Below are 19,455 nucleotides of genomic sequence, written 5' to 3' on the forward strand. Positions count from 1 at the left end.
ATTCTATACATTGTAGTTAGTCTAGTCTTTTTCCTTCTTTCAAGTAATGGTTCCCATCCAGTTTCAATGTAAAGTGCATTTCATGTTAACAGATGTTTAGATAATGATTGTATGTTTGTATGATGATTTATTGATACTATTTGAATACATGAATCATACAAGCGACCAATGTGAAAAAAATATCGCTGCTTCGATTGCTGGAAAATTACAAGCTGAATTTTTCTGCAAGAAATTTTAACATTTTAAGCTACTGTGGTGAATGTAACGAAATTTCATCCAAAAACCAACTATGTTTGTAAGCAAATCTGGAAAATGATGGAGGATATGCTGGCACAATTCGAAATTAGAATTCATACAAGCAATGTGAAGAATATTACAACCATCCTTGTTTTTATGTGTCATGTCGACGCCTTTTTCTGCCAGAAGTTCTAAGATTTCAACATTTCCTCCTTGTGCAGCGCATAATGCGACATTCCATCCATTGTAATCTACCTGATTAAGCATGTCTGGGTAATAATGGATGATATGTTTACACATTTCTATATGAGAATGCTTACAGGCAATGTGAAGAATATTTTCACCTAGCCTGCTTTTATGTGTCATACTGACGCCCTTTTTTGCCAGAAGTTGAAGGATTTTAACATTTCCCCCAAATGCAGCGAATATTGCAGCATTCCATCCTTGAGCATTTATCTGCTTAAGCATATCTGGATAATGTTGGATGATATGTTGACACATTTCTGATTTAGAATTGCTACAAGCAATGTGAAGAATGTTACTGCGATACTTGTTTTTATGTGTCGTGTCGACGACATTTTCTGCTAGAAAGTCAAGAATTTCGACATTCCCTCCCTGTGCGGCGCATAATGTAGCATTCCATCCTTCATCATTTATCTGCTTAAGCATTTCTGGATAATGCTGGATGATATATTGGCACATTTCTAATTTAGAATAGAGACAGGCAACGTGAAGAATATTACTACCCACTTTGTTCTTATGTGTCGTGTCGACGCCTTTTTCTGCGAGAATTCTTAAAATTTCAACATTTCCTCCTATTGCAGCGCATATTATAGCATTCGATCCCTCCGTATGTACCTCCTTCAGCAAATCTGGATAATGTTGAATGATATGTTGGCACATTTTTATTTTAGAATAGCTACAAGCAACCTGAAGAATATTAACGCCAAATTTGGTTTTATGTGTCATGTCGACGCCATTTTCTGCCAGAAGTTCTAGAATTTCTACATTTCCTCCTTGTGCAGCAAATAATGCAGCATTCCATCCTCTATTATTTACTTGCTGAAGCATATCTGGATAATGTTTGATGATATGTTGGCACATTTCTGATTTAGCACCAGCACAGGCAATGTGAAGAATATTACTGCCAAGCTTGTTGTTATGTGTTATGTCTACGCCTTTTTCTTCCAGAAGTTCTAGGATTTCAATATTCCCTCCTCGTGCAGCTGAAAATGCAGCATTCCATCCCGCAGTATTCATCTGCTGAAGCATGTCTGGATAATATTGGGTAATATGTTTGCACATTTCTAAGTTAGAATTCATGCAAGCAACGTGAAAAAGATTACCATCTACTTTGTTTTTATGTTTTATGGTGACTCCTTTTTCTGCCAGAAGTTCTAGAATTTCAACATTTCCACCAAAAGCGGTGCACATTGCAGAATTCCATCCCGCACAATCTACCTGATAAAGCATATCTGGATGATATTTAATGATATATCTGCACACCTCCAATGTAGAATTCACACAAGCAATGTAAAGAATATTATTGTCAAACTTGTTTTTATGTGTCATGTCGACACCCTTTTCTTCCAAAAGTTCTAGAATTTCAACTCTTTCTCCTTGTGCAGCGCATAATGCAGCATTCCATCCTTCATAATCTACTTGCTTAAGCATATTTGGATAATGTTTTATGATATGTTGGCACATTTCTAATCGAGAATTAACACAAGCAATATGAAGAATATTTCTGCCACGTTTGTTTTTTTGTTTTATGTTAACACCTTTTTCTGCGAGAATTTCTAGAATAATAACGTTTCCACTTACGGTAGCGTACGATGCAGCATTCCATCCTTCATAATCCTCTTGTTTAAGTATATCTGGGTAATGCTGAATGATATGTTGGCACATTTCTAATTTAGAATTGCTACAAGCAAGGTGAAGAATATTAACGTTATTTTTGTTTTTACATGTTATGTCGACGCCTTTTTCTGTAAGAAGTTTTAGAATTTCAACATTTCCGCCTTGTGCAGCGTACAATGCAGCATTCCATCCATTATAATCAACCTGATGAAGCATATCTGGATAATGTTGGATGGTATGTTGGCATATTTCTAATTTACAATTGCTACAAGCAATGTGGAGAATGTTACTGCCATACTTGTTTTTATGCGTCATGTCGACGCCTTTTCCTCCAAGAAGTTGTAGAATTTCAATGTTCCCTCCCTGTGCGGCATACAATGCGGCATTCCATCCTTCATCATCTTCCTGCTTGAGCATATTTGGATAATATTGAATTATATGTTGGCACATTTTTAATTTAGAATTGCTACAAGCAACGTTAAGGATATTACTGCCATTCTTGTTTTTATGTGTCATGTCGACGCCTTTTTCTGCCAGAAGTTGTAAAATTTGAATATTTCCTGCGTGTGCGGCGCAAAATGCAGCATTCCATCCTTTGGCATTCAACTGTTTCAGCATTTCTGGATAATGTTGGATGATATGTTGGCACATTTCCAATCGAGAATTCATACAAGCAATGTGAAAAATATCACTGTCAATTCTGTTCTTATATTTCAAGTCGACGCCATTTTCTGCCAGAAGTTCTAAGATTTCAACATTTCCTCCTTGTGCTGCACATAATGCTGCATTCCATCCATCATTATCTACCTGAAAAAGCATGGCTGGATAGCGATTAATGAGATATTTGCACATGTGTTTCTCCCCCGATTTACAGGCAATGTGAAGGCCTCCAGTTTTCACTTTACTTTCATAAAAACTGTTCATTTTTCTGGCCCTTGACTGTTCTGAAATGTCTCTTGGTTCTTCCTCTATATAATGTAACGATACATTCGGTTTACCATCCTTTTCTTTTGACTTTTCTAAAAGTTTAATAATTTCATTATCTGAACTATTTTTTCTTGTTGGATCTCGGTTGCTGAGCGGATGTTTCTTATTACCATCTGAAACAATGAATTCAAAAAAACATGTAAAACAGGTAAAGCCACGAACTACCCATATCTGCCTTTATTTTGAGACAAAATTTAAGTTTGAAATCACAAAGCCTATCAAATGTTATTTTGTAGAGTACAATGTCATGTTACACTACATATAATTTTTTGGCACAAAAGTCACCGTCTTTAGCACATGCGCAGCAACAAATGTACCAATGAAGTTAAAAATTGCATAAAACTGCATAAAAACGCCGATTTTACGGCAGTTATTTCGTAATTTGAATGTGGCCACACTCAAGTATTCCTTCCAAACTTTGCATGCATAAAAATATTGCATATATACACATACACCTTTATGCAAAAGATCTTAGAGGTACTTGCGTGTGGCCAATATGAGTTTTACATTTTATGAATGTTAAGCTTTCAGAAATTGAAGCACGGTCCTCCATTTTAATAGAAATAATAAGTTCATCATATGCGTAAATATCTTAAATAAGTTATTAGTATATTAGATTTATTCTTGATAATTATATAATCCCTTGTTTGTCAATAATTTTGTAATAGAATACCTTAAATTGATATTTAAAATGTGTTATTTCATATAAAATTTAAAATTACGCTCTCTGCATTCATGCTTACGTACATCAATGATGACGTCATAATTAGACATTCATGACGTCTTATAGATTTGATTATGAGCAAAAATAATTTTGAGAATATTGTCAAAATAATTTTATAATTAGAAAAAAATTTATTGCTTGCACTAGATCTTGAACGTTATACCTTTTTTCAAATATTTTTATTAACATTAACAAATGCCTAATCCGAATTTAAAATACTAAGCTTTAAAACGCTCTCTCTCTCTCTCTCTCTCTCTCTCTCTCTCTCCGTATAGCTTTTCCCTTCTTTATTAGCCTTTAACAATGTCTTAGAACTTTTTCTTTGGAATTCTTATTTTACAAGATAAGCTAAGTAGTACATATATGTATATGACGATGTCCTTTTATGAAGTGTAAGAGCCATTTATGAATACTTAAGTATTATACATTTTAGGCAGTTTTGTTTTAAGTTTGTGCAGAAGGGAGGAAATAGAAGCGATAGCAATACAGAGCATAAGAATTAAAGAAATAAATAAATACATTGTATAATTCTGCTTTAAGGACAAGATATTACCTGAAAGAAAAAAATCTAAAGCAAAATACGTGTGATATATACCAGTAGACGAGGGTGTCCAAATTAATTTTTTATTGTCTAACATTAAGAGGCAGTCCACTGAAAATCAGGCAGGGTTGTATTAATAGGCGGCACATCGAATGTGACGAATATTTGAAATTCTATTGAAAACAATATCAATGTAGTCCAAATGGAATAATGTAATCGAAGATTTGTCTTAAAATTGCTTATTTAGTAAAATATCCTTTTGTTTCGTGTTCTTGAATTCCCCTATATAAACCATTGAATTTAGGTCAGAAACAACGAACTGTAATTTCCAATACTTATTTAACAGGACTATAATTCATGCTGAACTAAATCTAGAAATATTTCGTCTTTCATTTTCAAAAATAAAATTGGTGGGCAAAACACTTTTGACAGTAGTTTTCTGTCAAAATATATAGACGTTTTATGAAATTTTGCGATGTAAGAGTTATCTTCCGTGGCATCGGTAAATCTGCTAAACACCTTACTATCGAAATCCTAGTGAAATATTTAGAATATATACAGAAAATAAAATTATTTAACAAAAACTTACTACTTTATTTTCAAAACAGAATTCATTTTCGCCTCCAAACGTTATATTTAGATTAAGATTGGCAGTATTATTCAGGTTGAATCCACGTTTCCATTGATGTATCAGTGACGTCATATACCTGACTAATATTGCGTCACAATTAAATAGTTACAAGTTTTCCAAAGAAGTTTGTAAATTCTTTGCATAAAAGCGCAAATAAAACGATTAAAAATAAATAATTTCTCTTTTTCTGTTCAATTACTTTTCAGAGTGCATATCCTACATGTTAAATAATCATATATTTTTATATAAAATGTATTTTTTTCACGGGCGACGTCTCAGCTAGAAGTCCCTTTTAACAGGTAATTTTGTACATGTATGTCCGAGAACTAATTTTTTAAACTGATTTACTAGGCTATGCGTACAAATAATTCATTGTTTATATTGAATATTTCTTAAAAAATTGGGATGTAAAGAGATTTTATTTTCTTCTGATTATCAAGGAAAGATGAATATTTTAGATTTACGCAACATTTATAATTCAAGTCAACGGAGTTGAGATGTTTATTTCATAATATTTGTACACACACACATCACAAAAAAAACCACTTGATTATATTTATATACGCAGTCAAACCAAAGTAAACGATCCGCGGTACGAGTAAAAATATTTTATTAAAAAAGTGAAAAATAAGATTTAAAAAATATTTATTGAGGAAAATTACTGTTGAACTCCCCACTTCAATTTGCCACTAAAACGGAAGATTTCGTGAGCGTATTTTTTGTTTTGTATCGTTTTTGTTTGTTTGTTTGTTTGAACGGCACTAGACCTACCAGTGTATTTGTTTCAGCTATGCAAAAAAATGCATCACCAGGTCCAGAAGAGTTCGTAATATTATACAGTGTGGCTGCGGCAATATTTGAAGATGAAAAAATAATTATCCGAAAAAAGATTTCCGCACAGGATGAAGTTTTTTTTGTTAAAGTAGAATTTAGAGACCATGACAGCAGTCATGAGGGAGGGGTACTGCTGCTTTCTCTTTTAAGCAGCAGTTTCGTGTACCCCTCCTCCTTGCGTGAAATACATTTTTTTTTATTAATTTAAAAAGAAATCAGATCTGAAGCAATCTTAGAAGTTCTCTTTTAAAACATATCTGAATTCGCCTCTAAAATCTAAGAAGTGTTCCTATAAATACAGCATCGGAAACAATGACTTAAATAAAGGATCCTCGCACATTAATTTTGAACATATATTATGCGGATCTCGAGTGACAGGAGCCGTTTCGTTCAAAAATGCAAGCATTAAAACAATTCCTTAAGAGAGAGAGAGAAAGATAATTATGTTCTGAGTACCATGCATGGCCAAATTTAGACTCCAAAACACAGTTGGTCTTTGGCATAAATGTTACGATGTACATTTACGTGGTGTGTAATTGAAAGCCCATAAGTATAGTCCAGTGCATTAATACAGCTGTCGTAAATCTGTTGAAAGAGCCGGGTTGCACAAATACCCTTGAATGGTGTGAATCTCACTGCATGTCTACTTTCTGCTGGATGAGCGAGACAAAATACTGGAATAAACTTTTTTTGCTGTGGTTGCAAAGTAGCAGGAATATAACCCGAAAGTACTGCTAACTTCAAGAAGTTTCTAATGTATAGTTGTGTAATTAAAGTACGTTTGACTGGTCCATTAAATGACGCATTAAAAAAAAAGAGTTATAAGCCACATACAGACTGTATATTACATCAGTTTCAAGTTTTTTTATTAATCAATTTTATTTCTATGACCTATGACCTAAGTAAAAGTAGCTTATACCCACCTTAAACCATGTTTATTTTTTCAATAAAAGCTAGTGTATAAATTTTTTTCATGATGATTTCTCATCTTTTTTCCAAAACATGTAGGTTATGTTTGTCTTTGATTGACTGATCGGAGGATTCATAATGCTGCAATATTATAATGATTTCTTTCAGAGTATGAACATATTAAATATTTTTAAAAAATATGAATTTGTTTTAAACTCTTTTTTTTAATTAATTATTTTATAGAATGAATAATGCAATAGTTTCTACTTTTCCCTCTAAATATCGATAAACATGCAAGTAAAATACACACCGATACAAAAAATCATAAAATCATTGGAGGAAGTGGTGAATACTAAGGCCTCCTGTTGACAGGCAACAAAAAATAATTACAATGCAGGTTACTTCCCTTCAATAGCGGTACACTAACATGCTAACATCCGTGTAGATTATTTCATTTCAGGCACACTTTTTTTTTGGGGGGGGGGGGAGCAATAAAAGGCAAAACAAAAAGGACATTTCATTTGTTATAGTATAAACTGCCTACATTGTACCGAGGATAAAAGGATAATAAATGTAGCTTTTGTTTTCAAAATTAAATTACTAGTATACACTGATAAATTATATTCATTTGAACCCCTTCCCATTTCTTTCAAACTTGCTTTTATTGTTTGTTTTTTTTTTAGGGGGGATGGGTACGCAAATAGAAATCAACACCTCTGTATAAAATCTAACACATTGGCTTTACACTTTAATCAGATTATCTATGCTTTTTATCATAGATATGGAAAGTCTTAATAAATACATGTAGTAACAAGAATTCATGCTGAATATGAATAGATTTATGTTCTTTTTGTTACTGCCCCGGCAAGATACACATGTAATATGCGATCTTCCCATATTTGTGTTTTGGCAGCAAATAAGAATGAAAATAGGGGGAGGATAATAAATTGGCTACTTCGAAAGATTTTCACCTTCTGTTTGATAATCGTTAATTTTTTAAATACTAAATAACAGTAGGCTTTTATTAGTACACTGAAGACTACTCATACTACTCATATGTTGCCTAGTCAATGTATTTGATTAATAAAGAAATTTATTAATGACGTGTTTTCACACTGCATTTATTTGCAAAATACGGCAAACATTTATGACGTCAACTTTAGCGCTAGTTTTCTCAATAACGTCACAATGCACTTAAGCCTGGTTTTCGCTTGACGGTCATCATATACGAACGATTTGGCAATGTTTTGGGATTTTTTTTCTTCTGTATTCATTTTAAGTTTTATACGGCGTTATTACTCCATCTAAATCATAGCAAACTGATTTCTGGTGCGCGGTAACGTCACCAAACGTCACCATTTTTCATGAGTTGTGTTTGCCACTTTCCCATTTCAAATGCTCAGGGAATTGTCAAAAATTGACCAAATGCATTGAAAATTTTAAAAAGACAACAAAATAAATTGTGGAATTGAATAAGGAAAACTTTTACCCTAATCTTATCTATTTAAATCTTTTGTTTCAAATCAAAACTCCTCTATTCTCTTATAAAACCTTCGTTTTTTGACCGTAAGCCGTAGGGCCTTACCCTATGCTCATAAAAGCATTACAAAATCTATATTGTTGTGTATATTTTATCCAAAACATTATGATTAACTTAGATATGATAAATAAACATTCACTGAAAATTTCAGCTTATTACGTCCATTATTTTTCGAGAAAAAAGCTTTGTCCACGATTTTACGGGACAACCATCGTATACATGAACTTGTCTTAAATTCACTTTAAAATTTCACGAATTATGCGAGACATATATTGCACAAATAAATCGGGGTTCGTCACATACACAAAACATACTCACTCTGATAATTCTATCTGTATATCTTTATAATAGACCCAGATTCTTGCTATAAAAAAGATTTTAACAACTAGAAAGTCTGCTATTGCAAGCAAAAGCGTATGTCGCCCCGAACTGGACAAGACTGTCATCTTTTGTATCATTAAAACAAGACACATTAGCTAATCTTGGACAACCATCAATTCGTATCAGTCCTTTGAGTACTTTAACCATCAATTCGTATCTGTCCTCTCAGTACTTTCAGTACTTTGATTTAAAAAGCAAAGTGAAAACTTTTACTTTCCCTTGGTTTCCATGGCAATAATCGATTATTTGAAATTTTTAGATGCGAATCGCACAACTACAGATACTAATCATTAAAATAAAAAAAAGTTTCATGACGAACATTTAAGGGACCAGAGAGAACACTAGCGGACAAAATTCGTCGTTTTTTACAGGTTTCCATGGCAACGGTTGTCATATTGGAGCTGAACAACCTCACTGCACAACTACAACCAGTGATCGTCCTTTGAGAAAAGTTTCAGGAAGATTGTCCCAGCCATCTCCGAGAAACAGCCTGGATAAAAAAAAACATGCGTATAATCGCAATATGTCGTCCCCGACTTCGTTCGGGGCGACATAATTACTGCGTCGGGATTATTAGATAATAATGTCATATAAAGCAGCGACATACTAGAGTATTAAATACTTTTGAACATACATATACAGAAAAAGAACTATTGTAACGCTCAGGTGTACAAAGGTAAGCAGTTACTATAGAATGTTTCTTGCAAAGAAATTGTTTCGACGTTACGATGTTATGACATTACGTTACAAATAATGACGTTCCTCTTGTCAATTTTATTTGCATGTAAAACAATGCCATACTGTCAAATCTCTTATTGGAAAAGTATTAAAGATATCTAAAACAGAAAACAGTTATGAAAAGCTACAAGTCTGCACTATCTTTATTGAAATTCTTTTTATTTTTTTTAGTTAAGGCTGATTTCGATGGTTCGTGGCTTTAGCTCTTTAGCAATAGCTCCTTCTGAGGAGATTTATGCATGCATTCAGCTTAAGAATTTTTTATATTTACTAGTGAAACGGCAAATATGTAGTTTATAATAAATAGAGGCATTTGTTATGTAATATTCGATTTGAAGATTTTACAGAAATATATATTTAGGTCTCAATAAATAGTGGGTACCATATCCAGGATTTTGATTGATTGAAATGCTTATTTTAATTCATATTTAGAATAAGACCCTTTAAAGAATTGGAATAATACTATATGAAATGTCATTTTTGCTGAATTATATGTAAACCCGGATACATTTGATTTACATAAGATTGTAAAAATATTTAAGTATACAAAATTTTGGATCAGATTTATTGACTAACAAGATGCAAGAATGTTTCAGACTGGAATTGTATATTATAAATCACAGGGTTCCCAGATTATATGATACCTTTCCATGATTATGTAAATCATAGTGTTACGAATATAAAATTGCAACTAATGCATTATAAACAATTCATATACACTGCAATTTTATTCACACCATTTTATGGGCTTTGAAAGGAACATGACAAAATAAGTTCACTTTAAAATGTGTTGTGGTTTTAAATGATGTCTCCTATATGACTTCCTATCTGGATAATGACCATTTTAGAAAAAGCACATTTCTTAACGTAACGCAATCCTCTTGATTTTCATCAAAAATTTACTTTTGTTCTTAAATGCAAAATTTTAGATTTGGTTTGGTAACAATGAATTAAGATTTCACTTGTGTAGTGTTATACAATTTATACCTCACAAGAGTTATTTTATTTTTTAAATTGTGATCATTATCTCGGGTATGTAACCCTTCACGGTTTTGTTTTTAGAATGCTTTATGTTGTTCCTTCATGAAAATAGGAGGCCATCTTCCTTGTTTTGCTTGCTCCAAGCCTTTATTATAATATATTGTTCACTCTTGCGGGTACATGCAATCCCTGCACCATAAGTAAGTATTTTATGTATTGTGTTGAGTTCTGCTATGAATGCAAATTCTGTACTGATCCTAGGTTTATGTGATATTTAACCTACATGTAACTCATAGTGCATTAATTTTGCTTATGTTAGGCCAGTCTATGATTGAATTTAAATTGATAAAATGTTCACTTAATATGGGTATTATACATGTTGTCTTGTTTGTCTTTAATTTGTTTCACTTACAATGTAAAATAAGGAAAATTTTGTAAATTTTGTCTCTATATTAATAAAAGCAAAATTCAAACAGAAAGTCAAGCCCTAGCAAACTTCCTTGAAAGATCACACACAGAATAAGCTCTACAAAAACTGGAGTAGCATTGGTCTCAGTATATCACATATTCTGATATAGTGTTCACATTTCGAGATGCTCTGCATAATAGACTATTGGAGGCAGCCGAGTTTCAGAGAAGTTTGAATTTAAATCCAGGACTTCACCACAAGCCTCAAAGACAATATCAGAGATTTTAAAAAAACGAGTGAATGCGGAGACCCAGCAAACTAGACTTAAATACTTGGAAGAGCAGGCGGCTCTGGAAAACAAAAAGGCAGCCACTGATATTGATATATGGCTTTCTAAGAAAAAAGAAGCAGCAGCTATGGCAGACGCAGAAGTGAATGCCATGGAAAATTACGAGGAAGTTTTCAATTTCTCATTGAAGAACAAAGTGTGGAACAGAGGGCCAGGGAAAGAACTGAAACTTATGTAAACTCGCAGGCCAGCAACCACTCAGAGATCATACCTAACTATGTTCAACATGATAGTGCCTCACATAGCTCGAGACCTACAAGCATCACTCAACCAGGATTTCATTTTCCACCAGGCAGTCATGTCCAATCTCTTGAACAGTCACCTCTAGTTGACCTCAGTAACTACCTTTTGAAAAAGAATACTAATACATCGTTTCTCAGCCTTTGATGACTCGACCAAAGATTAAACAGTGTGGAAGGTTGGTTTCCTGAATATTCTGAAGGAATTGAAGGTATCGCTTATCGAAGAAATTTATTTATTGACACAATAGTTTGGCCCCGTATCAAAAAGATATGCAAGATCCATACTCTCAGCAAATACTCACCAACCTGAGAGGGGTTTATCCCTGATATGGGCACGATTACGAGATCTCTATGGGAACCAGAAATCGTGCAGGCAGCATTGAAGTCACAGCTAAAGAACTTACTAAAAATTACAGAGACAGATCCAAAGTGTTATTGTGATCTACTTCACTTGCTGTATGAGATTGAGTCCAACAAGCAAGATCCAAAATATTCCTAATAGACTACCTGGATACTACGACACTTCCTCAGGCATATTACCTATTGTAAGTAAACTCACCAATCAAGTACAAGATAAATGGGCAACCCGTGCATCTCAGTATAAACGTTTGAATCATGTTCCATTCCCACCATTCAGCATTTTTGTCACTTTCATACAGGACAAGTGTGAATTGAAAAACGACCCAGGTCTTATTTCTAGTACCATGTATCCATCAGACAAGGTCCTACTACCAAGGTCTTTGTTCGGAAGTTAGACGTTGGTAACAAAACACCAACATCCTCTATGCGGTACCCTATACACAAGGCTGATCATACCTTGTTACAATGCTGTGCCTTTCTGGCAATGACATTCCCAAATAAACGCGACTTTCTGAAACTGTTTCCGTTGCTGCAAGTGAAAGCATAGGGCCAACATGTGCAAACTAAAAGTGAGTTGTGATGTATGTAAGAGCGACCGCTATGTTACATGTATGCACTTTCACAGAGACACTGGGCAAGAGAATGGCGGGGAGAGTTCATCTAAGGAATTACCGTCTGGAAAGGGAAATGAAAACATTATCACGTCCTCTTGTACCCGATTGGATTGTGTGAAAGGATTGAGTTGGCTGATCTTGTGGGAAGATTGTCCTTGTCAACGTAGACCCATGTAAAAGACCTGATCTTACTCAGAAGATGGCGAACCTACCTACTTACAGTGAAGTGGACTGTTTTTGGCCATGGAGTGTGACAGCTAGGCGTATGCGTGGAAGGAGTGCCTACTCTAAGAGATGAGCAGCTTTGTTTACCTGTATGTGCTGTAAGGCGGTGCACATTGAAGTATTAGAAAAGATGAATACACCTTCCTTTGTGAATGTTGTACGTCGATTCTATGCTATAAGAGGAAATGCTAAGGAGTTTAACTCAGATAGACGTTCAGGAAATAAACCAGTGGAGTTATTAATAATAAAATACTATGTAGTTCCTAATTTACACCTCATTATCTTCAGACAGGGTATCCCAGCCAATTAGTCAAGATAAACAAAGTGACTCGTAATACCCCACTCGTTTAAAATACACACACTAATTGACAGAACAAGTAAATTTTGAATGAAAACACGGAAATAATTTTGCAAATTTAAGACACAAAAAATATGATAAGCACTTTCCTATTATTTTCCATTAGGTCTTAGCTAACACAATGTTAAAATGATGTTTTAAATAATTTGTATTTATTTAAAAGCATTCTCACCCTTTTTTTTGCTATATATTATATTCTGTTACATGTCTTTCATGTATAAAGTATATGTTTATGTATAAATTAATTGAAAGTAATCTAAAAAGAATTAGTATTGCATTGGAAATTTTAGCTGTAATCGATTAAAGACCCAATTTTTTACCGTACGGTTACCTGGGGAGGGGGAGTGGTCGAAGTAACAGTGATGTTATTTACCTGGAGACCCCCAATACCCAAGTTGTCAAAAACCTATACAGACGTAGCAGTACACAGGAAGTCTGTGTTTGGTAATCAGGGTCAACATTACGTGTTTTGTGTCCATTTTTGAGTGAAACTACGAAAAATAATTATTTTGATATGAACTTTATTTGAAAACTAACAGCATTAATCGTAATGTTTTGAAGGAAAAAAAATATAAAGATATATCATTTCATAAAATGTTTACGCTAAATGAAATAAAAAATCACGAGTAAAAACCACAAAGACATTTTTTTTAATCTGCAATAAACGAAATCACTATAATAAATAAAGTCTAAATATTGAAAAAAAAAATCCATTTTTCCGTCTTGCATGTGAACATTTACCAAGATCGGAATTTTATTTATTTATTTATTTTAAATTTTCTGGCCAACAATTTCCAAAATATTCAATATTTTCGATTGTTCTTGTGTTAAAAAAATTTATCGTAAGAAATATATCTCCTCAGAATCGATCACTATTAATTATCTTCACCTTTTCATTACGAATATAGACAGACGCTAAAGGAAAATCGAGTATTAATTCTGAAATAAACTTTGTACAAAATAAAACATCCTTTGTAAACTATATGCCGTTAATGCTGACTATTTTTCTTATATTCCATTTCTTAAAAAATAATTTTAATCGTCGGACGTCCATATTACGGGAAATTGAGCCGGTTTCTGTGGACAGTCTTTTTTCTACAGGTTACTTGTAGTAATAGGTTCTTACAAGTAATAAACAGCTGTGAAGATAGAAAAAAATATTTTATGATGTCAATGTTCTAATAATATACGTACTTTCAATTATTTTTTTGAAATAAAATTCAAACATATGGAGTTTTCTAACCCGCGTGTATACAAGGTGGGTACATGAAAGAGTTTGGCGTGCGAGAAGGCAGTTGTCTTCAAAACATGCAAACTCAGATTATCAGGTAGCACAGGTAGCTGATATGTCAATCAAATCAGAAGCTATTGTTTTTTTAATGATTGACAAGCGGTAAATTATTGATCTTGAATCAGGTAGATGTTGGGGGCTTTAACATAAAATTGGGTGTTTAAATTACGATACATGTAGCAATTAATAAAAAAAATATCTTCCATTATAGATTACTGTCGATTACTTATATCATCATATATTAATCATATAAATGGAGACACTCTTTTGGTTTATATTATTCTCTTATCTGAAACATACAAAAAACTATAAATTTTTTATACCTTGGATTGTAAAACATCACTAAAAATCATTAGCCAAAGTTTATCATTAATATCTGGGAAAGGGGTGAAATCTATGATGTATTATAAAGTTTCTTAAATTTTTAATCAAGAAAAAGTAAAATTAAGTTGTAAGACAGTGAACTTTGTAAATTGAATATAAACCAGAAATGTTACTGTATACATGTCCCTTAAAAGTGTCACATTAAAATAAATCAGCAAGTCCCGACACACACTCAGACACACTCTCCCTCCCCTCGCTCACACACTCACAAACACACCCTCACTCACACACATAAACTTACGATTTTTTCTTCTCATATACAGGAAATACACAAGCAGTGAAGAAATAAGCAGAAAGAATGCCATTCCAAATACAACAGCCATGGCTAAGGTAACAACATTCCCTGTTGCTGCAGAGGTAGTGGCTGGAATCACTGCTGTATTCGGTATTTTGCTGCCAATTCAATTAATAATATCAATTACTAGTACCGGTATATAGGGATAAACTGTGACAATATTCAAGTTTGCATTACAAACACAGAATGTAGAGGACATATGGGACACATGAACCCCTGAAAATATTAGATGTACCTAGTACCATGACGTAGAAAACATATATTATTCACCGTTATTCACAATATGCACCGATAGCGCCTTTAATACTGATTTCACTGTTAACCTGGTCAATACACAGAGGGATTGAGTGGTCGACAGGGATGTTTACTCCTCCTAGGCACCTGGTCCCACTTCTGGTTTTTAAAAATTTCCATGTTTTGCACTCTTCTTATTTTGTATTCTTAATAGAATAGGCTGATATGGCTACTGTCAGCTTAGTTAATATGTGCAATGCAAAAAGGAAAAACATTGTTCCATATTATAATTGTATAATAAATACCATACGAGTAAAGCTTTAGACGCTATAACTTTTTTTTTTCATTTATTAATAGTTTAAATGGTTTATTCAGTAAACTTAATCTTTTTTTTTCGCGAAAAAATAATTTTTGCGCACTGATAGGAGACAATTTGCTTTAGAAAATTATCTTGTGGATTAGTCTTCCTAAATATTAAATCCGAGATTAATTATCACAATTCGTGAAAACTCTGTCCCCCTTAGTTTGTTTGTCTAAATATATATTAATTATACTCTAAAGATAGCAAACAATCAGAAATGTGGGAATGCTGCTCGCTATACAATTTTATTACATTTATATACACTGCATAAACACTACTCTTATGTTCATAATATCAATTTTCAAACCTTTTAAGTTCTCTTTACATATTTAATTTACTAGCCCTTGAATACATTGCTTTCTAGCAAGTTGTTGCCATTCAAAAACGTTCAGCAATACGCGGACAATAAGCACGTTTTTTTCTAATCAAAAAAGATATAAATAAAAAAATCTGCTTTCTTTACAAAAATTTTTGTAGAAAAAACGATTATATATTTAATCATGTACTTTCTTTTTCGTTATAATTTAGAGTTTTATACTTAAACTTAGACCGGTCAGCAGGGGATGTTCATTCCACCATGGCACATGATCCCACCTCTGATGATTCGGAGGTCCGTGTTTGCTTGTTCCTATTTTGAATTGTTTATATTGAATACGGTTTGTTATCTCCATATCCTTATTACTGTTATATCTAAAATTCGATGTCAGTTAAAGGAATGTCAATGTCTCTGATATAGCCTTAATCTTTAATGCTAGAATGTTGGAAGAAAATGGATTATCTATGTATCACAATTACCCTACATATGTGAAATATTTCACTACATCTCAGAGTTAAACTCATTGTCTTGTTCTCGGTAATTTTGTTCTGTTTGACAAGGAAGACATTTCTGTTAAAGGTGATATATCTATTGAAGGCAGCATACCATGTCTATAGGAACGCAGATAATTACTCTAGAATAAAGTTCACTATAGAAAATAAATATTTACAGTTTTGTTCATTCTAAAATTGCACCAATAAAAACTAAACAATAGAAATGTCAGTGTATGTACGATCCTTCCCCCTTAAGAAACATTATATGACCTTTTTTTTTTTTTGCTGGTAACAAATTTTCGTTATTTTTACCATCAGCCTGAGTGATGTAACTTTTTTTTCAAGCTGAAAAGCAATCTGATTTTTTTTATTTTTCAAATCAATTCACCTTTTTAATATTGCTATGGTTGCATACAGTCAATTTATATCAAACAGGCTAATTAAGAGAATTTGTGTCCCCCGCTTAGAGAAGTAAATCAAACGCAATTCCGGAGGGGGGATCCCCCTGCCAGAATTTGTAGAATTATTAAATCTATACATGTAAACTGAAGCAAATGAAATATGCCAATATGGAAAAGAAGATTTGAATACTTAATCTTATTACGTGTTTAGAAGATTCTTTTAATATAGCATATTTATCAGACTGTGATGATGTTTATATGAGTTTGTACAAGTCAGACGTCTCAACTTTTTTTCATTTTACATGCCGAATACTATCAGTTAGTAAAAAATGTATTAAAAAAAAAGAAAGTGGATCGTCCGGGATTCGAACCTGGGGCCTTTCAAGTGTTAGGGGAGAGACATACATGTTCCACTACACAACGAAAAGGCTTTTCTTTAAAAAAATTATATGCAAACATGAGGTCATTTACATACTGTATAATTGTCAAAATTTTTACACAATGTTTAATTTTTCCTTGATTAAACAGTTCTAGTAAATCTATTGAGGATATAATGTCCGCCGAGAACCTGTATTATACGTAATAGGTCTCCACATGCCCCTGTACTAAATATAGCGACATTTAATACAACAAATACCAATAAAACAAACTGGGCAGGCCACTTTTAGAGGGGTGAGAGAAGCCCTAGGGAGTTTGGTATAAAATTACATTGCAAAGTCTCAAAATCTTCTTGAAATATCGCCCGGAAACAATAGTGTTACACGCATACAGAAAGTATCAATTAACGACCTTGAACTTTGACCTTCTGATCTCAAAATCAATAACGGTCTTCCTTAGGCCACAGGGAGTTGTTATGTAAAATGTCGTTGCGAAAGCTCAAAGGATTCTCGAGATATCGCGCGGAAACGAAAGCGTTATAAGAGACAAAATTTGCAATGTTATGACCTTTGACTTTTAACTTGAAATCAATAGTGTTCTTTGTTAGTCAATAGTGAGTTGCTATGCGAAATTTCATCACGAAATCGAAAAGAGTTTTTGAGATATCGTGTGGAAACGAAAGCGTTACAGACAGACAGAAAGACGGACGGACGAACAGCTAGATAGACGGACAGACAGATTCAAATTTATAAGCCCCACTTTTCCAGCGGGGGAAATGAAATGAAAACAATATAGTGCCTACTGCATCAAGTCAGATTTACGCTATATAGGAATGATTCGTAAAAAAATAAATCATTTTTAATTCACGAAGATAAATATAAATTTTTACCTTATAATTGATCGATTAAAGTTCAGTTATTTTAATTGTGTCATAATAAAACGTTTCTTAATTTAAAAAAATGAAATCATGTTTCATTGTGAAGAGTTTGTAATTAAGTCGAAAAAATCATTTACTTTTTCAACTTACTGAAAGTAATAAAAATGCAGCATTAATGCAAGTTTGAATTGGGTAGTTTTTTTCAATGAATATTCTTTTGTTCAATCATCTGAAAATGAAATAAGATTCCACAAATCTACAATGTAGTAATGTGCAGCAATCATGAAAGTCTGGTCAAAATAAGTCATACATTTACTGTGATAGAAAAAGAAACTTAGGAAAAACCTCTCTTAAAACTGATATCTGTTTACAAGGACTGTTCAATAAATAATATCCTCATTGCTCGGAAAGAAAAAAAAACACGATTTTTCAATTAATTGAATTAGTCTTAATGATTTCATTTAGATATTCTCTTTTACTTTAAACACATGTCCGATTTTTCAAATTTCTAATTGATCTTTAGAACAGATTTTGCTGAACGTTTTTGAATGGGAACAGGTATGCCTATTCGTATACTGGAATATGGCAGATCATAAGATTTCCTTGACTTGTTTTTTTTTTCCTGAAAAGTGTTTTTGTTTTCATATGAAGATGAAACGAGTCAAAGGGTGAAGGATCTGGTGAATGTTGAGAAAACATTAACTATCTATTTATCACCAAAACTCCTTTACTCTCCATGGCGTGTGGGTTTGGACGCTGTCATGAAGAAATTTGATGTTGTAGAATTCTAATTTTGGTTCCAGCCTCTCTTAAAACTTCTGTTTTTTTGCAAAAAATTGCTTTCTAGACTTTTCCAGAAATTGAACTGCCTCTACGAATAAGAATGTGAAGAAGAAGACTTCTTATATTTAAGAAAATACAATCTAAAACTGTTTTGTGCTTTGCAATTCTTTGCTTCTCTCAGACCTTGGCTGTTTTTGTCAAGTAAATGTTATTGTAAAAGTGTTTTGGGAGTGTAAAGCAATGGATTCAGGATTCATTATCTCTTTGAAATTCAGACAAACGTGGATTACTACATTTTTTTTTGATTTTTCAAACAATTGTTTTAATATACTTACACGCTGTACATTAAACTCATTTTACAAAACAGTGTCAATTACCCCCAAAATGATGCATATCAATTTTGCAATATGTCTTAAAGTCACTCAATATCATCAGTAATAATTTTTTGAATTTTGGCAAACAGTCAATTGGTAGCCGTAAGTTTATCGTCGAGGAAGGTACCTATTTTGTTCCCCATTATTATATCATTTTTGTTCATTGAAATCCACCTGCTGATGTGTCTATAACAGAGATATTGATTGCTGTAAATTTCACATATTTCAGTAAATATTTTTTGGGATTCAAAAAAAAATTTTACAGCAGCTTTTATGAAGCGTTTAATTTCACTCTAGTTTATTGATTCTTTGCCATTCATTTTAATGCAGTGTAGTGAATATTCCTT

The 19,455-nt window shown here is 32.9% G+C and overlaps 1 protein-coding gene across 1 annotated transcript; it reads right to left on the reverse strand.

The window, feature by feature from the left end:
- Positions 1 to 356: 356 nt before the first annotated feature.
- LOC134258612 (ankyrin-2-like) lies at positions 357 to 3,637 on the reverse strand (the record flags this gene model as incomplete). Its single annotated transcript, XM_062741162.1, has 2 exons — positions 3,592 to 3,637; positions 357 to 3,197 (listed from the first exon to the last, which is right to left on the reverse strand). Coding segments are annotated over exons 1-2 (2,887 nt in total), but the record flags the coding sequence as incomplete, so codon positions are not given.
- Between the last annotated feature and the right edge of the window lie 15,818 nt (positions 3,638 to 19,455).

Source organism: Saccostrea cucullata, unplaced genomic scaffold, assembly GCF_032062105.1.
Source record: "Saccostrea cucullata isolate Sc308-1 unplaced genomic scaffold, CSIRO_AGI_Scuc_v1 ctg2339, whole genome shotgun sequence".
Taxonomy (NCBI): Eukaryota; Metazoa; Mollusca; class Bivalvia; order Ostreida; family Ostreidae; genus Saccostrea; species Saccostrea cuccullata.